General features: G+C 42.7%; 1 protein-coding gene across 2 annotated transcripts in view; it reads right to left on the reverse strand.

Moving 5' to 3' along the window:
• Nucleotides 1-24316, reverse strand: part of LOC115109505 (serine/threonine-protein kinase WNK1-like) — a 50302-nt gene that overhangs the window by 16255 nt on the left and 9731 nt on the right. For both annotated transcript variants that reach the window (XM_029634459.2, XM_029634458.2), the window contains exons 3-9: nt 7983-8155; nt 7563-7783; nt 5803-5960; nt 1241-1329; nt 849-1068; nt 529-630; nt 83-419 (exon numbers count right to left, since the gene is read on the reverse strand). In XM_029634459.2, the coding sequence (XP_029490319.2) occupies nt 83-419; nt 529-630; nt 849-1068; nt 1241-1329; nt 5803-5960; nt 7563-7783; nt 7983-8155 (1300 nt within the window). The remainder of the gene's footprint in view (nt 1-82; nt 420-528; nt 631-848; nt 1069-1240; nt 1330-5802; nt 5961-7562; nt 7784-7982; nt 8156-24316) is intronic.

Genomic DNA, 24316 nt, shown 5'->3' on the forward strand with positions numbered 1-24316 from the left:
AAAAACACTAGATTAAGACTAGGTCAATACTACAGAGCACTGAGCGCAACCAAAAAAAAGGTGCCAGGCAGAACGTACAGACCTGTCTCAGTCTGCTGCGGGTACTGGTCCAACTCTGGCGCCTCTGACTCTGGCTGGGCTGGAACTTGGGATGATACTGGGACTGGGAGCTGCCCTGTAGACTGGGGTATGTAGGGAACTCCCTGGGGCCCCAGCTGTGCCGTCTGAGGGGGGATGTCGGGTGTCGTCTGCAGGTTGGGCTGTGGTGGCAGCTGGATGGGCTGTGGCTGGGTGTAGGGGGCAGCCTGTTGGCCTGGCTGGGAGGCCTCTGTGCCGGGCTGCTGCTGTAGTATTAGTTGTTCTTGTTGTCGTTGACCCTGCTCCTCCTCCAGCCTCCTCTTCTCCTGCTCCTCTCTCACCTTCAATATCATAACATCAAGTTCACCTCAGTTTAATTCATTTGATTGCAATATTATAAAACTTTACATTCAGGATTCAGAACTAAGATTCCATTGAGCTGGTACAGACCTGCTGCCTCTGCTCCCTCTTCCTGCTGATGAGGGAAACCCTGTCCTTTATGGCCTTAGCCATGGTCTTATGGTCCCCTTCACACACGTAGCCAGACTCCACCTGAGACAGAGACACACACACAGAGAGAGAGAACAGAACAGGGGACCAGGGAAGTGTTAGGACTTGAAAGATTCCTAAATAATCAGAAAGAATAGACTCCCAAATGGCACCCTATTCGCTATTGGCCCTGGTCAAAAGTAATGCACTATATAGATAATATGGTGCCGTTAGGGGTGCAGTCAATATCTCTCTGAAGTGGACATTGTGTCGTCACCCACCATCTCCTGGGCCACGTCCTCGGGGACGTCCTTGCTGAGGTCGAAGGAGAACTCAATGGCCTCGTTTTCCTTGTATTTCCCCTTCAGTTTCTTGACGTCCTCTATCCTCAGCCACAGCTTGATGGCCTCCATCTCCCCATCATCTTCCTCAGCCAGCTCCACACGCACCCCGGTCTCCTCCTGGAAGAAGGCATGGTTCAGCAGGTCCTTTATCGAGTACCTAGGAGAGACGGGAAGAGTAAAATCAACAGAGATATTTTTGACACAACAAAACCCCTGAGTGCATGAGTAGGAATACTCTCCCTGCATCCGTGACTCTATAGCTGGACTTCGCAGAAATCACACTGGGTAAGAGTGTCTGCTAAATGAACAGAATGTGAGTGTGAGCTGACCTCTCGTCCTTGTTCTGTCTGATGCATCCCTCGATGATCTCCTTCACCTCAGGGATGGCCACCTTGTCGAAGCTGGCCGGCTTCACCCCCTATAGGACACACACACACACACAACTCCCAGTCAACAACCCACACATTGTCAACATAGAAAGATTATTCTTCCGTGATTCTAACTTCCTGGTTTCCCAATAGCGATGGAACTTACGCTTACAAGTGTTTTATGGTGCATCTTTCCATCAGAAGATATAACATGGTTTTCCAAAACACCACACAGAGAAAAGTGCGTTGTTAAGGCCTGTGTTGATATGGATTGGATCGAAAGAAAGGCAGCACTGCTCTCGGATCAGCGTTCTCCCTTTCCAATCTAATCTTAACATTACAATTATTCCACAATACTGATGACGGATCAGCTCCTAGAGCGATATTATTATCCAAGGATACAAATATTGATGCGCCTTATTCTAACGCTTAACTATAATAATGCACTAAATCAAGATTTAGTACATCATTGCGCACATGTTACACATCATGAAATACATTGAGTCAAATAGCTAAAAAGCACACAAATTACTAAATATAACTTAATTTAATTAACATTAAATTCTAATATCACTCAGATTTATATAAGTCTATGTAGCCTATACTGTATTTATCTTTTGATACAGTTCTCGGTTTTCATTTGAAGTTTCTTTATATCATTCACTTGTTATGCAAAGAAATCAGCAACTTTGTATTTGTAGTCACGGTCACACTTGTTCTGAAGCTATTGGCGGTCACAGAAAGACAGATAAACATAGATTTGGTGTTTAGCGAAGATCTTCTGTGTATAAAATGACGCGAAAGTGCAAAACTGCATCTACTTAGCTGCTCTGAGGCAGTTGTTAAATAACAAACATTTTCAAGAGCAACTTTAGTAACAATGGTTTTGGGGAAACCGTTCGGAGATTTAGCGATGCACCTACAAAAGGTTCTAACGATGAAAGCAGCCTTAAGATGCTTTTGAGGAACCGGGCCCTGGTCTACTCAGGGTTGTGTTCTGGAGGGCACAATGTTGCAGATAGAAATGATGTGTACAAAGCTGAAATGATTCCATATTCTACATGCCAGAAGTATGTCTGTCTACATAATATATTTATATCTGAACGTTCTGTGGCGTTGCCCTGTCACCTCCTAGCAGCACTGTATTAGAACAGAGTATAACCCTTTACTGGGCAGCAGTGCATGCTTTGTGCTAAAACCCATGTAATTGAATGTGATGTACTTGAATGTCCCAAATGTTTTTGTGGGAAAACAACGTTGTTGAGGGGGAATAGAGTCACCGGTTACAGTGCTCTCATCTCAGAGCAAGGTTCAGTAGCTACAGTACCCACTGAACCCTGGGCCTGTTTTGAGGGCCACTGATCTAAATTCTACATGTGCATTTAGGAGTTATGGTGACACTCCCACCCTGAAGATTAGTGGCTAGGGCTGTTACTGGGAGGGAGGGAGAGGAATGTAAATAAGGAAACTGACCATATTTCAAGAGGATTTACTTCTGGGTAACAGAGATTAGCTCTATAGAGACAGCAGGAGACTGCCTGGCTCTACAGAGGTATGGAGGGCTGGATAAGTGCTGTAATCACAGTCACATTAAGACAGCTCTGATAGACAGTCATAAGTTTGCACAATTCTGTGATAAGTATGTTGTGTATACTGATTCCTGGAATACAAGTTTAACAGTTGAGTTTAACAATGTTTAACTGAGGTAAAAAGGTAACCTGTGTCATAAACAGGGTTGGGAAATTAACACCAACCCTGCCAAATGCAGGTAGATTTTGTAATTGGTGGCTAAGAATGTCTATTTCACCAGCCACGTTGGCAGTTGATCACACATATATTTGGAATATATACATTTTTTTATCCATATGTTGAAGGTGGTCGAATTGACTAGAAAAGGCTACTAAGTTTGACTTTTTCCTCGAGTTTCTTGGCCAGTTATATCACTTTGTTCACATGCTAGGTAGATTTTTTTATGTTAGTTACAGCGAACTCAAATTATCTGATGAAATGTTTTTTCAAGTGCATATCCAGGTTACCACGGTAACAGCCAGTCCCTTAAAGGGGCAGCTGAGCGTTTGTCTCACCTATTGATTGTGCTTGATTCAGTAGGGATCTCTCTCCTAAAAGCTTTTATTAATCAACCTTTAGTCATTTCTTATCATTAAAAACTCTAAAATAGTTTAATTGTTCTCCTAGATTTATTTGTGAGATTCTACATTTCTACTTAAGCCATATCACTCAGCCTTTTGTAGCAGGTAAGCACTTTGTTGATTTGTGATGTTCAGCTGTAGAACTGTTTACTATCTAAACTTAATCTTTGAACCAATGTATATTAAAAAACACAGGTCACAAACATTATGAAATTAAGCAATATACCCCATTAGTTCTTACTATACTGAACAAAAATAAACTCACAAGTGTTGATCCCATGTTTCATGAGCTGAAATAATATTTCACAGAAGTTATCCGTTTGCACAAAAACCTTATTTCTCTCAAATGTGCACAAATCTGTTAACATCCCTGTCAGTTAGCATTTTATCCTTGGTCAAGATAATACAGCCATCTGACAGGTGTGGCATATCAAGAAGCTGATTAATGGAATCCTGACCTGTTCACCGGATGTGCTACCTGTCCCAGACCTGCTGTTTTCAACTCTCTAGAGACAGCAGGAGTGGTAGAGATACTCTTAATGATCGGCTATGAAAAGCCAACTGACATTATTTGACCATGCTGGTCATTTATGAACATTTGAACATCTTGGCCATGTTCTGTTATAATCTCCACCCGGCACAGCCAGAAGAGAACTGGCCACCCATCATAGCCTGGTTCCTCTCTAGGTTTCGGCCTTTCTAGGGAGTTTTTCCTAGCCACCGTGCTTCTACACCTGCATTGCTTGCTGTTTGTGGTTTTAGGCTGGGTTTCTGTACAGCACTTTGAGATATCAGCTGATGTACGAAGGGCTATATAAATAAATTTGATTAAAACTCCATGATCATTACATAAATTAACCTTGTGCTGGGGACAATAAAAGGACCCTTTAAAATGTGCAGTTTTGTCACATCACAATGCCACAGATGTCTCAAGTTGAGAAAGCGTGAAATTGGCGTGCTGACTGCAGGAATGTCCACCAGAGCTGTTGCCAGAGAATTTAATGTTCATTTCTCCACCATATGCTGCCTCCAACATCGTTTTAGAGAATTTGGCAGTACGTCCAACCGACCTCACAAATCGCAGACCACATGTAACCATGCCAGCTCAGGACCTCCACATCTGGCTTCTTCACCTGCGGGATCGTCTGGGGTTGAGAAGTATTTCTGTCTGCATTAAAGCCCTTTTGTGGGGGAGAAATTCATTCTGATTTGCTGGGCTTGGCTCCCAAGTGGGTAGGCCTGTGCCCTCCCAGGACCACCCATGGCTGCACCCCAGCCCAGTCATGTAAAATCCATAGATTAGGGCCTAATGCATTTATTTCAATTGACTGATTTCTTTATATGAACTGTAAATCAGTAAAATCTTTGAAATTGTTGCATTTATATTTTTGTTCAGTATAGTAATACATTTCTTGTTTTAGAAAAACAGAAAGCATGCTCATCCGTTTATATTTTTGTTGTAATTATGGCAAAAATAATATTGTCTGGTAAAATAAAATCTGAGTGTCTGGTAGATAAAAAAAAAAAAATCTATCTGCGACAGTGGCTGGTGGACCAAAAAGTGAATTTCCCACCGTGGTCGTGCAGCGCTCACGGAAGTGAGAGGTGTACCTACTATCTCCCAGTGTAGTTGATGAACAACTGATCATTGAGCGTGGCAACAGAGATTACATTACTAGAATGGCAATGCTGATTGGTGACAAAATAGGCTAACCTTCCATATCCATTTCTAACCATAAATCATGGAGTATCTATGTCGAGGTGTGTTTGTTATTGCTCCTCCTTTGGATCCAAGCCAAAGACCATTTCCAGTATCAGCCAGAAGGAAATAACAGGACAGTGCAGGACAACAGGGAGAGGGGGGTGGCAGAGCGGGAGGACAACAGAGAGAGGGGGGTGGCAGAGCGGGAGGACAACAGAGAGAGGGGGTGGCAGAGAGGGAGGACAACAGAGAGAGGGGGTGGCAGAGAGGGAGGACAACAGGGAGAGGGGGTGGCAGAGCGGGAGGACAACAGGGAGAGGGGGTGGCAGAGCGGGAGGACAACAGGGAGAGGGGGTGGCAGAGCGGGAGGACAACAGGGAGAGGGGGTGGCAGAGCGGGAGGACAACAGGGGAGAGGGGGTGGCAGAGCGAGAGGACAACAGGGAGAGGGGGTGGCAGAGCGGGAGGACAACAGAGAGAGGGGGTGGCAGAGCGGGAGGACAACAGAGAGGGGGTGGCAGAGCGGGAGGACAACAGGGAGAGGGGGTGGCAGAGTGGGAGGACAACAGGGAGAGGGGTTTGACAGAGTGGGAGGACAACAGGGAGGGGGGGTTGGCAGAGTGGGAGAACAACAGGGTTCATGGAATGAGGATTGAGGCGGGGGAGACTTACGCTGGTGACTCTGCGGTAGATCTGTGCAGCGTTCTGGCACTCGGAGTATGGGTACTCTGAGGTGGCCATCTCCAGCATGCACATCCCAAAGGCATACACATCCACTGACTCGTCGTACTTCTCCTCATACATCTCAGGCGCCATGAACTCAGGGGTACCTTAAATCAAATACAACCATTCAGAACTCTGTGTCTCTCCCCCTCTCGGAGTGTCACACCCAAAACGCCCCACTTCTCCTCTAACCGAAGAGGAGGAAGAAGAAGAGTGACCCGTCGCCGCTGCCTCCGGGTGAGCAGAGCCTGCGAGAGGAGAGAAAGAGAGAGAGAGAGAGGGGGGAGGAGGAGAGCAACAAAAAAAAGGGGGGGAGCTGGGCTCAGTTAGACTGTAGTGAAAGAGGCACACGTCTCTCAGTGTAAGACCTTGTTATCTGGGGGGGTATACACCTAGTATAGGGGTCTAAAGAAGATGGCTGGTGTACAGAACACACTGTGGGAAAATTGGTGTTAGACACATGTCAGTTCAACTACTGACAGACTGTAGAATTACCCGGTTTACCAGTCAGAACCCGGTTAGTGAGTTGAGTGATCAGGGGCTTCAATATGGCAGAGAAGGGGCATGAATTGTAAGACTAGCTATGGAAATAACTTGTGTCAAGACCTTACCTTTCACAAACAAACACTCAAACATAACCCGTTTCATACAAACTTACCTGTCCTCATTGACCTGGGGAGTAAGGTGTTACGGTGAGGGCCGAGAGAAGCAGATCCCATAGCTAGTTAATGAAACAGTGTGTGGCTGGACACCAGCCGTATTCAAATAGCAGATACTCTGCTTTCAATCTTCTGAGGGTCTTACACAGAAAAACTCAAGATGGATATTTGAAATGAATAGGTTTTTGTAAGATGTGTGTCACAGTGCATTCGCACACTTACCAGGCCCATAACAATAGTCACTTACCAGCAGTACCCTACTTATTCCTTTACTGCAGCATGGAGCACATCTGAGGCTACAGCCTACAGTACAAAACATACCCGAGATGAAAAAATAAAATAAAATGTCTGATAAAGGAGAAGTGGGGGGGAGGGGGCTTTTCCAGACAGAAAAAGAAGCAGACATTCTCTCTGCTCCTAAAATGGTTTAAAAGACAGAGAAACACTGACAAAAACCTGTGGGAGCAAACCCTTAAAAAAAAGAGAGACAAACGGGAAATGTTATTGGCATCATTGGCAAACAGACCACATATTTCCAAACCACAGAGCAAAGACCAGTCTGAGACAGAACATAGAACCAGTGGCCATACCTGTTGCCCTGGTCTGGCTAGCCTGACGGTTAAGGCATGACAGGTGGATTGAGATTCATATTTCACCGAGAGATTGGAGGCGCTACTTACTCTTAGTAGGAGCCTGACACAGCAAACTTTCACTTTATGGAGGAAAAAGACTATCTAATCGATTCTGTCACTGAGTAACCAGCCCTGGCGGACTCACTGACATGACAGTGTGTGTAAAGAAAGGGTTTGTGGGTCTCCCCATGACCTGGCCTCCGCTTGTGCTGTGGTTTGATTAGAGAGCTGAAACATTGTGGTCTGTTTTCCAACCACATTGTCATAAAAAAAAAAGATGATCAGAAACAAAAACCTAACCCTTCATAACCTCAAAGTCAACCACAGTATAAGAACCTTACACAAGACATCCCTTTGGAGTGTAGCGAGGAGGAAAGCAGGGCACAGTAAAAGGAAGTGGGTGATATTGGGGTCTTACCTATGACACTCTTGGCGAAAGATGACCTCTTGAGTGTGGCCAATCCCAGGTCTCCTATCTTGACGGAGCCTGTGGGGCCGGTGATGAAGATGTTGTCACACTTCAGGTCCCTGTGAATGATGGGAGGGGCTCGGGTGTGGAGAAAGTGAAGGCCCTTCAGGATCTGCCTACACCAGCTCCTCAGAACCTTAATCTTCATCACCTTGAAACGTTTCAGATACCTACAGAACAGGACAGATATAGGGTTAAAGATGGACGTCACACATCCATCCTCATTACAATTCACTGACTCAGGAACCTAGTGCAGACAGTTTCATTATGACCATCGTTGAGAAAGAACACACAGAAGAGAGCAACACCATTTGCATGACGTCCAGCACTGGACTGGTGTTGACGCCTGTGTGTAAGAATGATACTCACGTTTTCAGTGTTCCGGAGGTCATGAGTTCTGTGACCAGCACAATGCACTTCCTGCCTTTAACGGGGGCCTCCCAGGATTCATAGAAGCGGACAATGTTGGGGTGCTGCAGCCCCTTCAGCATGCCAGCCTCCTCCTTGAACCGCTGCCGTTCCGACTTGGACAGCTTGCGGTCCTATGTGGGGGGTCATAGGAACATCAGTGTTAGACAGTCAGGAGAGAGAGAATAAACACAGGTCTATGAGAGTAGATTTAGCTTACAGACAATATGGCATATACTCTTTTCATTCAGCAAAGGTCAAACAACAATGCGAACAGTAGCCTTTTACTAGTATGATGTCAAAGTGAAAGTGGCTCTACGTCGTGGCACAAACATTCATGTTGATGCTTTTTTAAGTGTGGGGATTTGCAATATGAGTGTTTGGCTCACTAAAGTTTTGGAAAGAGGGCAAATCCTCAAACATTTCTGTGAGCTTGCTTTCAGTTAGCGAATGCTTGGGACAAAATACATCATCACTTGTTAATTTCAAAGCAGTATAGTGACTGAGTTGGACAAAAGTGCTTGACAGTTCATAAAAAACAAGTACGAATAGACCGACGTATATTCATCAAATTACAGTACCGGTCAAAAGTTTGGACACACCTTGTCCTTCAAGGGTTTTTATTTATTTTTACTATTTTCTACATTGTAGAATAACAGTGAAGACATAAAAACTATGAAATAACATATGGAATAATGTAGTAATCAAAGAAGTGTTAAACAAATAAAAACATTTGAGATTTTTCAAAGTAGCCACCCTTTGACTCGATGACAGCTTTGCACACGCTTGGCATTCTCTCAACTAGCTTCATGAGGTAGTCACCTGGAATACATTTCAATGCTCCCGAGTGCGCAGCGGTCTAAGGCACTGCATCTCAGGGCTTGAGGCGTCACTACAGACAACCTGGTTTGATTCCAGGCTGTATAACAACCGGCCATGATTGGGTGGCGCACAATTGAACCAGCGTCGTCCAGGTTTAGCCGGTATAGGCTGTCATTGTAAATAAGAATTTGTTCTTAACTGACTTGCCTAGTTAAATGTTGAATAAAAATAATAATTAATTAAACAGGTGTGCCTTGTTAAAAAGTTCCTTTGTGGAATTTATTTCCTTCTTAATGCGTTACAGTCAATCAGTTGTGTTGTGACAAGGTAGGGCTGGTATACAGAAGATGGTCTTTTACCAAATAAGGCTAAGTCTATATTACGGCAAGAACAGCTGAAATAAGCAAAAAACGACAGTCCATCATTACTTTAAGACATGAAGGTCCGTCATTCCGTAAAATTGAAACAACTTTGAAAGTTTCTTCAAGCGCTATGATGAAACTGGCTCTCATGAGGACCGCCACAGGAAAGGAAGACCCAGAGTTACCTCTGCAGCAGAAGATAAGTTCATTAGAGTTACCAACCTCAGAAATTGAAGTCCAATTAAATGGTCAGAGTTCAAGTAACAGACACATCTCAACATCAACTGTTGAGGAGACTCATGGTCAAATTGCTGCAAAGAAACCACTACTGAAGGACGCCAATAAGAATGTTGGCGATGTTCTCAAATAATCATAAGGTATGCTTTCGCTGTAAAGCATGTTTGAAATCTGACACTGTGGTTGGATTCACAAGAAGTTCATCTTTAAACCTATGTAAAATAATTGTATCTTTTCTGAATTTTTATAATGAGTATTTCTGTATTTGAATTTGGCACTCTGCAATCTCACTGGATGTTGGCCAGGTGGGACGCTAGCGTCCCACATACCCTAGAGAAGTTAACACTTTCAGTTACTACATGATTCCATGTGTTATTTCTTCGTTTTTTTCTTAGTTCACTATTATTCTACAATGTAGAAAATAGTACAAATAAAGAATAACCCTTGAATGAGTAGGTGTGTCCAAACTTTTGACTGGTACTGTACATTAACTTCTTTGGGATGTCAGACGCTAGCGTCCCACCTCACCAACAGCCAGTGAAATTGCAGGGCGCCAAATTCAAAACAACAGAAATCCCACAATTCAAATTCCTCAAACATACAAGTATTACACACCATTTTAAAAAGTAAACTTCTTGTAAATCCAGCAACAGTGTCCGATTTCAAATGTGCTTTCGCCGTAAAGCCTACCAAACGATTATGTTAGGTCAGCACCTAGTCACAGAAAACCATACAGCCATTTTCCAGCCAATGAGAGGGCTCACAAAAGTCAGAAATAGTGATTAAATTAATCACTAACCTTTGATAATCTTCATCAGATGGCACTCACAGGACTTCATGTTACACAATAAATGTGTTTTTTGTTCGATAAAGTTCATCTTTATGTCCAAAAACCTAATTTGAAATTGGTGTGTTATGTTCAGAAATGCATCGTCTCAAACAAACATCTGGTGAAAGTGCAGAGAGCCACATCAAATTACAGAAATACTCATTGATAAAAGATACAAGTGTTATGCATGGAATTATAGATAAACTTCTCCTTGATGCAACCGCTGTGTCAGATTTCAAAAAGGCTTGACGTCGAAAGCACACCTTGCAATTATGTTAGGTCAGCACCTAGCCACAGAAAAACATACAGCCATTTTCCAAAGAAGGAAAGGTGTCACAAAAGTCAGAAATAGCGTTATAAATATTTACTTACCTTTGATGATCTTCATCAGAATGCACTCTCAGGAATCCCAGTTCAACAATAAATGTTTGTTTTGTTCGATAAAGTCTATCATTTATGTCCAAATACCTCCTTTTTGTTCGCGCGCTTAGCCCAGTAATCCAAATGCATAATGCGCGATCACTTGTTCAGACGAAATGTCAAAAAAGTTCTATTACAGTTCGTAGAAACTAGAGGTCGACCGATTAAATCGGAATGGCCGATTTCAAGGTTTCATAACAATCGGATATCGCTATTTTTGGGCGCCGATTTAATTATATATATATTTTTACACCTTTATTTAACTAGGCAAGTCAGTTAAGAACACATTCTTATTTTCAATGACGGCCTAGGAACAGTGGGTTAACTGCCTCGTTCAGGGGCAGAAAGACAGTTCACCTTGTCAGCTCGGGGGATCCAATCTTGCAACCTTACAGTTAACTAGTCCAACGCAATAACAACCTGCTTCTCTCTCGTTGCACTCCACAAGGAGACTGCCTGTTATGCAAATGCAGTAAGCCAAGGTAAGTTGCAAGCTAGCATTAAACTTATCTTATAAAAACAATCAATCATAATCACTAGTTAACTACACCTGGTTGATGATATTACTATATATATTATTTAGCGTGTCCTGTGTTGCATATAATCTGACTGAGCATACAAGTATCTAAGTATCTGACTGAGCGGTGGTAGGCAGAAGCAGGCGCGTAAACATTCATTCAAACAGCACTTTCGTGCGTTTTGCCAGCAGCTCTTCGTTGTGCATCAAGCATTGCGCTGTTTATGACTTCAAACCTATCAACTCCCGAGATGAGGCTGGTGTGACCGAAGTGAAATGGCTGGCTAGTTAGCGTGCGCTAATAGCGTTTCAAACTTCACTGGCTCTGAGCCTTGGGGTGGTTGTTTCCCTTGCTCTGCATGGGTAACGCTGCTTCGATGTGGTGGTTGTTGTCGTTGTGTTGCTGGTTCAATCCCAGGGAGGAGCGAGGAGAGGGACGGAAGCTATACTGTTACACTGGAAATACTAAAGTGCCTATAAGAACATCCAATAGTCAAAGGTTAATGAAATACAAATGGTATAGATGGAAATAGTCCTATAATAACTACAACCTAAAACTTCTTACCTGGGAATATTGAAGTCTCATGTTAAAAGGAACCACCAGCTTTCATATGTTCTCATGTTCTGAGCAAGGAACTGAAACGTTAGCTTTCTTACATAGCACATATTGCACTTTTACGTTCTTCTCCAACACTTTGTTTTTGCATTATTTAAACCAAATTGAACATGTTTCATTATTTATTTGAGGCTGAATTGATTTTATTTATGTATTATATTAAGTTAAAATAAGTGTTCATTCAGTATTGTTGTATTTGTAATAATGACAATTACATTTTTGTAAATTATTTTATTTTAATTTTTTTAAATTAAATCGGCATCGGCTTTTTGATCCTCCAATAAATCGGGTTCGGCGTTGAAAAAAATCATAATCGGCCGACCTCTAGTAGAAACATGTCAAACGATGTATAGAATCAATCTTTAGGAAGTTTTTATCATAAATCGTCAATAATGTTTCAACCGGACAATTCCTTTGTCTTTAGAACTGAAAAGGACCGCAGCTACCTCTCACAGCCACGCGCATGATTTAGCTCATGGCATTCTGCCAGACACCTGACTCGAACAGCTCTCATTCTCTCCCCCTTCACAGTAGAAGCCTGAAACAAGGTTCTAAAGATTGTTGACATCTAGTGGAAGCCGTAGGACGTGCAATATGACCCCATAGACACTGTATATTCGATAGGCAATGACTTGAAAACTACAAACCTCGGATTTCCCGCTTTCTGGTTGGATTTTTTCCCATGTATTTGCCTGCCATATTAGTTCTGTTGTACTCACAAACATCATTCAAACAGTTTTAGAAAATTCAGAGTGTTTTATATCCAAATCTACTAATAATATGCATATCTTAGCTTCTGGGCCTGAGTAGCAAGCAGTTTACTCTGGGCACCTTATTCACCCAAGCTACTCAATTACCGCCCCCCCCAGCCATAAGAAGTTAAAGACATGCTCAGTTCGTCAAATTTCTGCCCTGCTAGAGCTGCCCCGGTCAAGTGTATGTGCTGTTAATGTGAAGTGGAAACATCTAGGAGCAATACCGGCTCAGACGCGACATGGTAGACAACACAAGTTCACAGAACGGGACCACCGAGTGCTGAAGTGTGTAAAAATAGTTTGTCCTCGGTTGCAACACTCACAGAGTTCCAAACTACCTCTGGAAGCAACGTCAGCACAAGAACTGTTCGTCAGGAACTAAATGAAATGGGTTTCAATGGCCGAGTAGCCGCACAAAAGCCAAAGATCACCATGCGCAATGCCAAGCGTTGGCTGGAGTGGTGTAAAGCCTGTCGCCATTGGACTCTGGAGCAGTGGAAAATGTGTTCTCTGGAGTGATGAATCATGCTTCACCATCTGGCAGTCCGACGGAAGAATATGGGTTTGGCGGATGCCAGGAGAATGCAACCTGCCCCAATGCATAGTGCCCACTGTAAAGTTTGGTGGAGGAGGAATAATGGTCTGGGGCTGTTTTTCATGGTTCGAGCTAGGCCCCTTAGTCCAGTGAAGGGAAATCTTAACGCTACAGCATACAATGACATTCTAGACAATTCTCTGCTTCCAACTTTGTAGCAACAGTTTGGGGAATGCCCTTTCCTGTTTCAGCATCCCAATGCCCCCGTGCACAAAGCAAGGTCCATACAGAAATGGTTTGTCGAGATCGATGTGGAAGAACTTGACTGGCCTGCACAGAGCCCTGTCCTCAACCCATGGAACACGTTTGGGATGATATGAAATGCCGACTGTGAGACAGGACTAATCGCCCAACATCAGTGCCCGACCTCACAAATGCTCATGGCTGAATGGAAGCATGTTCCAACATCTAGTGGAAAGCCTTCCCAGAAGAGTGGAGGCTGTTATAGCAGCAAAGTGGGGCCCAACTCCATATTAATGTCCATGATTTTGGAATGAGATGTTCAACGAGCAGGTGTCCACATACTTTTGGTAATTTAGAGTAGCTGCACATATGGAATGTAGCATGCGATTTTCGGAGATCACTTGGCTGGTGAGTGCTACTTTAAGAACTACTGGCTAAAAAGTATACAAAAGTACTGGGAGAGTCACTTTAAACTTTAATATAATTTGATGTAAATATATAGGCAGAGGTAAAACTGAAATAATGTACACGCACACACACCCACGGACGTAGGACCTTGCGCCTGTTCTCTCTGGCGTGGGGCAGTGACATGAGGAATGTGTGCAGCTTTGGCATACTTTCCCACCAAACTGAAAACAAAAAAGGGCCAAAGCGTGACTGAGCGAGTGACGAAAGTGGAAACGTGAAAAACCTCATTCTTCCTGTCTACTAACCAAATCCCCTCAGTCTACCATCGCAAATCATACATAACATATATAACATTTCTCATCGGTAGGGACGGGAGTTTTTCTTGGTCAGGTCACGTGTTAAAAAAAAAAAACTGCTGGCTCTACTCAGACAACAGCCAAAGCTAGCCTACCACAAAAAAAAACAATACAGCTTCATACATCTATCTGAAACAATAGATTGCTGATAAAGAGTTCAAAACAGATTAAGTTGGCCACACTCACTACTACTATCCCTAGGCTTCTCATAGTGCACTCTTATCCAAACACACAGAGCTCTGTCCGGTAACATTCAACAGGTGGCCAGCATAAAGCCCTGACAGAATATCAAGTACAAGTCAAATCAGATACCTTCATGCATTTGTAGACTATAACTCTTTGGAAAATTTTATGATCGCCAACACCTTCATTCTTGGACCAGTAAAAGTCAACAATAATCAAAACCTTTTCTTAAGAGGGCCAGCAAATAAATGTTAACTAAAAAGTCTCATTTCACTTCGACAATAGGCCTATTTAAATACTAAAACAGGGGTAAAAGGAAACAGAGCTTGTGCACAGGCCTGAGGCCTTTATGCCTCAGTCTCAGTGTTGCCAGATACACTGCTAGGCCTAGATCTGCTCTCTGATCTGCTAAAAGTGCCAACCCAGACCAGAGACCAGACCACAATATGAAACAACATCAGTGCAAGATCTGGCAAGTGGCCAGGTTGTCCAGGAAACGCTCCCTATTGTGAGTGTGAGAGAGAGACAGGGAGCTTTCCACTGTCAGACTGACATCTGACTGCATTTAGAAAGGAACTGAGCTGTTCTGGCTCTGGGGCTTTGGTCTGACTGTTACGTGTTGGGTGTCTTTGGGGGTGTGGTTACTAGGGAGGGGGGTTTGGAGGACAGGGAGGTGGAAGGATGAGGATTCTTTGGACAAAGGCAGGTTTTTTGGGGGGGTACACACAGGGATGAGGGGTGACATGGAACCAGAGTATATTTCAGGAGGGGTGACCCTGAGCCTGGATAAGGGCTGAGGTTGAGTCAGGGGTGAGGGGGTGCTTGCTTTGCTCTCTAACTAACTGACCTAGTTTCAGTTCATCTGTTGTGCCCATGGCATGGGCCAGCAGTTCTCTTCCTGTTCTGTAGTGCACGTGGAAACATTTGGGGTTCGATACCATGGTTGTGCGCAATTCTGAATTTTGAGGGGTGACATGGAACCAGAGTATATTTCAGGAGGAGGGGTGACCCTGAGCCTGGATAAGGGCTGAGGTTGAGTCAGGGGTGAGGGTGTGCTTGCTTTGCTCTCTAACTAACTGACCTAGTTTCAGTTCATCTGTTGTGCCCATGGCATGGGCCAGCAGTTCTCTTCCTGTTCTGTAGTGCACGTGGAAACATTTGGGGTTCGATACCATGGTTGTGCGCAATTCTGAATTTTGGAATCAACTCATGAGTTGAAATTCGAATTGAATTGGCCAGGATGTAAACGTTCACAGGACAAAGACCCTAAGCACACAGCCAAGACAACGCAGGAGGGGCTTTGGGACAAGTCTGAATGTCCTTGAGTGGTCCAGCCAGAGCCTGGACTTGAAACTGATCTCTGGAGAGACCTGAAAATAGCTGTGCAGCGACACTCCCCATCCAACCTGACACGAGCTTGAGAGGATCTGCAGAGAAGAATAGGAGAAACTCCCCAAATACAGGTGTGCCAAGCTTGTAGCATCATACCCAAGAAGACAAGGCTGTAATTGCTGCTAAAGGTGCTTCAACAAAGTACTGAGTAAAGGGTCTGAATTCTTTCTGAATGCACTGTATATATCCGTAGATATTGACAGTCTTAAAAATAACAACAATGTTAACCTTACGTTTTTAAAGAATCGGTTGATTAAATAAATTAAACCATTCAATTATTTATAACATTACAAGTCATTTCCTAAATTAAGATGTATACCAATCTTATTTATATAAATAGCCTTTGTTCTCTTATTCCATACTTTTTGCCTGGTGTGAACATTTTAACAGCAGCTGTAAAAATCTGTTGTTCTGCCCCCGAGCAAGGCAGTTACCCCACTGTTCCCCAGGCGCCGAAGACGTGGATGTCGATTAAGGCAGCCCCCTCACGTCTTTGATTCAGAGGGGTTGGGTTAAATGCGGAAGACACATTTCAGTTAAATAAATTCAGTTGGACAACTGACTAGGTATCCCCCTTTTCCTATGTTTTTAAAGAAGCAGCAATTGAAACCCAAAGTGTGATAACTGAAATGCTGAGAAAATGTTTGTTTTTTAAAATCCCAAATAAATTGAACATATTGTTGATGTAATAAAACATGACATTAAAATCAGTCACGACAGGGTCAGAAATGTTGTGACAAAAACCATGTGCCTACACTTAATTCAAACCACTCCGCCCCATTCTGTGTTTACATGTGTTCACCATTCCACAACTGCTTCACTGGCTGACTCCAAACACAGTTCACTGCAACGGACTGGTCTAACACACCATTCCCTTACGGTAATTAAAACAGTTCATTACAACAGTTTAACACTAGGAACTCCTCTGACATTGTCATCTCAAAAATAGCATCTATGGAGTATAAAGCAGAACCTTATTAGGCAAGTTATGTAGTTCACACTTACAAAGCAATGCAAACTACTTCCTGCATTAACCTGAGCCTGGACATCTGTTACTGACAAGTCCCCCTTAGCTTGTCACATACAAGCAACAAAAGACACTCCATGTAGTAACAGCCATGTAGTAACACTGCACATTACATGGTCACGAGAGATCACTGGCTACAAAAGATGCTAGCAATAATATATACTACATTTCAGTTCAAAACATCTTATGCATGTTTATAATTAGCTTCTATCACACATGCTCATAGCTTAAAAATGAGCATTTCCGTTATTTTGTTGTGGTTGAACAACTACAGATGTCTGAGTAAAACAATAACAAAAGAGGAATAACATCCATACCACAATACCGGGCTGTTTGCAAATGCGTCATTGGTTAGACTTATTTACATACCAGTAATGTTACTGCTGATATTTACAAAGAAGTGCCAATACAACTGAGTGATACTAGTGTCCTAATTACAATGTTATACTATTATATCCTCTTAGTATGAATAGATTGTTTTTATACATCCTTAGAAAATAGTGTTAGGTTCAAGTTCTGTGTAGGAGAAATGTAATTACAGTGCACTCGGAAAGTATTCAGACCCCTTCCCTTTATCCAGTTACGTTACAGCCATATTCTAAAATGTTTTTTTTTTTTTAATTCCCCCCATCAATCAATCTACACACAATACCCCATAATGACAAAGTGAAAATGCACTGTATTTACTGGACTGCAGGAATGTGTACTCCCACTACCTCAAAGCCTCTCCTGACTGATAAGGTGATCTGCACGAAGAAGTACGGAGAAATCCTGGGTGATGGAAAAGTACATCTTTGTGGCAGGTGGATGCATCCTGTCAGTAACAGTGGATAGAGCCATAGTTACTAAATCCGAGGGGATACAGTCCCAATTTATGAATATGATGGGAATGAGAGACGTTGTGTAGATCTGGTGAGTTCATTGAACCAATACATTTGTGACGGAGAAGTCCGTCACTGGCAGAGTTTGGTACACTAACAGGCGGACTACACCGCTCGAGTCGCGTGCGATGCAAAATAAATGTAGAAATCTATATTATTGAATAATTGCACCCACACTGCTCGCGAGCGTCTGTGTTGCCAAGGGCTAAAATAGAAGTCAGTTCTATTTGTGATACAGATCACGCTGCAAGTCCTTCCTCTCCCATCTCCTCTTTAGTTTATGGAAGCAGATACCCACGTGCCTTCTCCAAAATACCCACGTGGGTAAATGAAAGACGTGGCGGTCAGTTGCGGTAATGCACCTAATTTATTTAAGTTGCCAATCGCAATATAAAGTCAAGAGAAGGAAAATGCCTAGAAGGAGATGACTAGAAACGATTCGGTTGACCGTTTTATGTGCGGATTAATTGACCGGTGACCAAACAGTGAAGCAATTGTGTGAGAAAGAAGAAGAGGAGTTTAAAAGAGTGTATAAAGGTTGTTAAAAGAGGTGATCGTGGGATGTTACGGTCCAGAGTCTATAACCCACAGAAAAAGCTGGGCCCCTATGCAACTGTGTAAATGGTTAGATTAGAAACAACATCAGTCAATTCAAAACCATAGACAATAGTTAAGACAAACAAAATTGGAAACGAAGCAGAAAGCGGTAAGGAGTAGTTCAATTGATACAGTACATTTAAAATTTGGTGAACATTGGTGTGATGACTGATGTATTTTATCATTTGGAAGCATTACATATTAACCTCAAAATAAAAGACATTCATGAATGTGCAGCAAATGAATATACAACGGAGATTGGTAATAAATATGTACAGCAAAAAAAAGATAGGGTAGACTAAAATAAACGAAGCCTTCCAGGGGGGCAGTGGCCTGCCTGTGAAAATAAGTTTTGTTTTGTCTGTAATTAAAACCTTTTTGTTCACCTGGTAAAATAATGTTAGAGGGAAAGAGAGGTAAAAGCATAGAAGATATGTTAAAGGTAAACTAGTGTTAGAGTGGAAGAGAAATGTACTGGGTGATGATGATTGAGAGGGCTCTCCAGTTGGAAAGGGTGGAAAAGTGAGTTGAAGGAAAACATACAGTTGAAGTCGGAAGTTTACATACACCGTAGCCAAATACATTTAAACTCCGTTTTTCACAATTCCTGACATTTAATACTTGTAAAAGTTCCCTGTCTTAGGTCAGTTAGGATCACCACTTATTTTAAGAATGTGAAATGTCAGAATAATAGAGAGAATAATATATTTTCAGCTTTCATCACTTTCCCAGTGGGTCAGAAGTTTACATACACTCAATTAGTATTTGGTAGCATTGCCTTTAAATTGTTTAACTTGGGTCAAACGTTTCAGGTAGCCTTCCACAAGTTTCCCACAATAAGTTGGGTGAATTTTGGCCCATTCACCCTGACAGAGCTGGTGTAACCGAGTCAGGTTTGTAGGCCTCCTTGCTCACAGACATTTTCAGTTTTGCCCACAAATTGTCTATAGGATTGAGGTCAGGGCTTTGTGATGGCCACTCCAATACCATGACTTTGTTGTCCTTAAGCCATTTTGCCACAACTTTGGAAGTCATTGTCCATTTGGAAGACCCATTTTCAACCAAGCGTTAACTTCCTGAACGATGTCTTGAGATGTTACTTCAATATATCCACGTAATTTCCCCTCCACATGATGCACTCTATTTTGTGAAGTGCACCAGTGCTTCACGGTTGGGATGGTGTTCTTCGGCGTGCAAGCCTCCCCTTTTTGCTCCAAACATAACGATGGTCATTATGGCCAAACTTTCCAACTGGACCAGAGGACATTTCTCCAAAAAGTACAATCTTTGTCCCCATGTGCAGTTGCAAACCGTAGTCTGTCTTTTTTTAATGGCAGTTTTGGAGCAGTGGCTTCTTCCTTGCTAAGCGGCCTTTCAGGTTATATCGATATAGGACTCGTTTTACTGTGGGTATAGATACTTTTGTACCGGTTTCCTCCAGCATCTTCACAAGATCCTTTGCTGTTGTTCTGGGAATGACTTGCACTTTTCGCACCAAAGTACGTTCATCTCTAGGAGACAGAACAAGTCTCCTTCCTGAGCGGAAGGATGGCTGCGTGGTCCCATGGTGTTTATACTTGCGTACTATTGTTTGTACAGATGAATGTGGTACCTTCAGGCGTTTGGAAATTGCTCCCAAGGATGAACCAGGAGGTCTACAATGTTTTTTCGGAGGTCTTGGCTGATTTATTTTGATTTTCCCATAATGTCAAGCAAGGAGGCACTGAGTTTGAAGGTAGGCCTTGAAATACATCCACAGGTACACCTCCAATTGACTCAAATGATGTCAATTAGCCTATCAGAAGCTTCTAAAGCCATGACATAATTTTCTGGAATTTTCCAAGCTGTTTAAAGGCACAGTCAACTTAGTGTATATAAACTTCTGACCCACTAGAATTGTGACAGAGTGAATTATAAGTGAAATAATCTGTCTGTAAACATTTGTTGGAAAGATTACTTGTGTCGTGCTCAAAGTAAATGTCCTAACTGACTTGCCAAAACTATAGTTTGTTAACAAGAAATTTGTGGAGTGGTTGAAAAACTATTTTAAGTGACTCCAACCTAAGTGTATGTAAACTTCAACTGTATGTATACTACTGAAAGTAGAAGAAAGTGAGTTCGGAGTAGAAAGAAAGGAAATGGAAAGATTCATGATACTCATGGTTTATCAATTGAAGTCAAGTGTAATGAGTATTGACAGTATAGTTCCTAATATGTTATTAGTAGCTTTCAACAAGCACTCTAATAATGCAATATTTTAGTAATTTGAAGCGAAGGTTCTCATACAAGGTCACATGATGAATACGAGTGTTGACAGCATCTGCAGTCGATTGTTTGACTGCCCCATTACATGAAATTGTCCCAAATTGAATTAAACCAATCCAAAGAAATGGTCTGTTAAACTAAAAAAAAGCTGATAATCCAGCACAGGTTTCTTATTTGATCTCCCAGGAACAGAAAGTACAGAACTCAAGCCATACGTCAATGCAACAGGTCTAGACGACAAGATTACCAGTGACAGAAACTTTTGCACATCTTTCCTACATCCATCGTTTTTTGAATTTTCTAATGCTCCATGACTGTCCAGCTTTAATTTTTGCCCGTAAATGATTGGAGATTACCAAACAAATTTTTTGGGGTCTTCACGAAATGTATAGTAATCTAGACTTTAAAAATGCATTGAGGTGGCCTCCCGGGTGGCGCAGTGGTTAAGGGCGCTGTACTGCAGCGCCAGCTGTGCCATCAGAGTCCCTGGGTTCGCGCCCAGGCTCTGTCGTAACCGGCCGCGACCGGGAGGTCCGTGGGGCGACGCACAATTGGCCTAGCGTCTCCCGGGTTAGGGAGGGCTTGGTCGGTAGGGGTGTCCTTGTCTCATCGCGCACCAGCGACTCCTGTGGCGGGCTGGGCGCAGTGTGCGCTAGCCAAGGTGGCCAGGTGCACGGTGTTTCCTCCGGCGCATTGGTGCGGCTGGCTTCCGGGTTGTGTATTGGAGGACGCATGACTTTCAACCTTCGTCTCTCCCGAGCCCGTACGGGAGTTGTAGCGATGAGACAAGATAGTAGCTACTACAACAATTGAATACCACCAAATTGGGGAGAAAAAGGGGTAAAAATTCAACAAAAAAAATGCATTGAGACAATGATCTGTCATTAACATGCCACTCGCGCCGGTATAATACAAAGACAAACGGGGACCATACAGAGAAAAATGTATGCCTCAAATTTAAGATGAATGAAGTTTATGTTTGCAGGATATCTCCCTTTCTGTAAATGTGTGTCTGTTTGTGCTAAATTGAGGGTCGATTGATAGACTCAATGTGAAGTACCCTTTCATAGGGTTTCGGGCATGTCACAAAATGCACGTGTCACTGTCCCAGTAGCAATCGATTTCGGCTGTGGGGCAGTGACAGTTAAATTAAGAACGGGGTCTATTTGACTACATCCATAGTTTTTATTCCATCGTTCTCATCAATGACTATGCCATTGAACGCTTTGACGGAAGGGGGGGGGTGGGACAGAGACACGACCCAGTATACTGGACACCAGGGTGTCAAGAAGTGTTTGAGAAGTCCCCACTCTGGGAATACCAGATGTAAATAAGGAGTTTGAGATGATTGTACACGAGGATAAGGGACTACCACTCTACATTTGGGTTGGATCATTTATCAATAGTTCTGATTCGGATGGGAGGGAGAGAGCTGCCCCTGGACTGTGAAGCACAAAGGGAGGGGCGCGTGCGCTACTCAACAGCGATTGAAGGGTGAAAGAAACCGTCTAGTCTATTTGACAATTTCTTGAATTACCTTATGGAATTCCCTATACTGTTATTTTAAAAGAACGAGAACCAGTTAATAACGTTATTTTACATTCCGGGCATTTTTTACAGTCCCACAACAACGCAACAAAGCGTCTATGCAAAGCTTTCAGACTTGGCGATGTCATCATACAGGTTGTTTCTGAAACTAATAAAATCTTTGTAAGAATTAATAGAGTCTAAATTTGAGGGTTTCCATCCTGAGAGAGAAGGCCCTGTTGTACACTCAAGCTACTAACAAGCTACTCTGTCAGTGGTTATACCAACAACAATGATGTATGTAATGGTTATATTAGACCATATTTAGCTAAGCTTCCAGGTGACTAACGATTTATTGAAACTAGAGGTCAACCGATTATGAGTTTTCAACGCCTATACCGATTATTGGAGGACCAAAAAAAGCAGATACTGATTAAATCGGCTGATTTTTATTTATTTGTAATAATGACAATTACTCACCTGCTAAAATCGGTTTCCTTAATGAACATACTTCTTTCAGAAATAAATAGTATAGTTTGATTACATTTTAGGGTATCTGAGGAGTAAATAGAAACGTATTTTGACTTGTTGAAACAAAGTTTAGGGGTAGATTTTCAGATTCCTTTCTCTGAAAGTTGAACGAGTGGATTACTCATATCGATGTCGCCAACTAAACTGACTTTTTGGGATGTAAAGAAGGATTTGATCTAAAGACACTACATGTTATAGCTGGGACCCTTTGGATGACAAATCAGATGTGGTGCGCAGTCCTCAAACAATCGCATGGCGTGTTTTCGCTGTAATAGCTACTGTAAATCGGGCAGTGCAGTGAGATTAACAAGGATTTAAGCTTTCAGTTGATATCAGACATTTATAAATGTTTAAAATCCATAATATTTACGAATATTTATTGAATTACGCGCCCTCCAGTCTTACCGGAAGTTGTCCCGCTAGCGGGACCCCGATCCTTTTAACCGAGCAGTGAGTCAAGAAGCAGTGCGGCGGGCCTCCGGGTTGAGCAGTGGTCTAAGGCACTGCATCACAGTGCTAGCTGTGCCACCAGAGACTCTGGGTTAGATATACTGGTAAAGTTACCAGATAGATGAAAAAAATCTACCAGTCATAATAACATCAAAAACCACAACAAAAAAACTACTCAGTTTAGTTTTTCCAGGTTCACTCAAAATCTATTCTTTTTTTATTTAAAAAATATATAATTTGATGTTCCAAGTCCATAACAATGATTAAAACCACATCAGGAGATCACTTTTGAGGCCAGGAGAAGAAAATAAAATATATTTGATGGTACTTGGCATCGCTAACTGGCTACACAAAATGGTAGACAGGCATTCCCATGCAGTTCTCTTCAGAAAGTTACAAGAACTACAAATCGCTGGTGCATTCTTTACAATATTAAATAATCTGTGCTCACTTTTTTCTCTAGGGGACTCAAACAATTGCACAGTGAAGCCTATCATTACAACAATTATTATCTGGGTGATTTTTTCCCCCCTGGTCGCACTGGTGCTTCCAAAATAAAATGTTAGGTCCCACAGCAAAATATCAAAGAACACCTAATAGAGCCCTGGTGATACCCGTCGTCCGTGACCAGTCTTCACACACCGGCTTTGTCTGGAGCTGGGAGGCTGGAAAGCATGTCTGGTCTATTCTAGTCTGTGAGGGAAGAGATGGGCCTCGGTGTACATGGGGTTGGGGTGGGTGTTGTACACTGCTCAAAAAAATAAAGGGAACACTTAAACAACACAATGTAACTCCAAGTCAATCACACTTCTGTGAAATCAAACTGTCCACTTAGGAAGCAACACTGATTGACAATCAATTTCACATGCTGTTGTGCAAATGGAATAGACAACAGGTGGAAATTATAGGCAATTAGCAAGACACCCCCAATAAAGGAGTGGTTCTGCAGGTGATAACAACAGACCACTTCTCAGTTCCTATGCTTCCTGGCTGATGGAGACAGGCCAGTACATCAGGAGACGTGGAGGAGGCCGTAGAAGGGCAACAACCCAGCAGCAGGACCACTACCTCCGCCTTTGTGCAAGGAGGAGCACTGCCAGAGCCCTGCAAAATGACCTCCAGCAGGCCACAAATGTGCATGTGTCTGCTCAAACAGTCAGAAACAGACTCCATGAGGGTGGTATATGAGGGCCCGACGTCCACAGGTGGGGGTTGTGCTTACAGCCCAACACCGTGCACGACATTTGGCATTTGCCAGAGAACACAAAGATTGGCAAATTCGCCACTGGCGCCCTGTGCTCTTCACAGATGAAAGCAGGTTCACACTGAGCACGTGACAGAC

This window comes from Oncorhynchus nerka, linkage group LG25 (assembly GCF_034236695.1).
Source record: "Oncorhynchus nerka isolate Pitt River linkage group LG25, Oner_Uvic_2.0, whole genome shotgun sequence".
Classification (NCBI taxonomy): Eukaryota; Metazoa; Chordata; class Actinopteri; order Salmoniformes; family Salmonidae; genus Oncorhynchus; species Oncorhynchus nerka.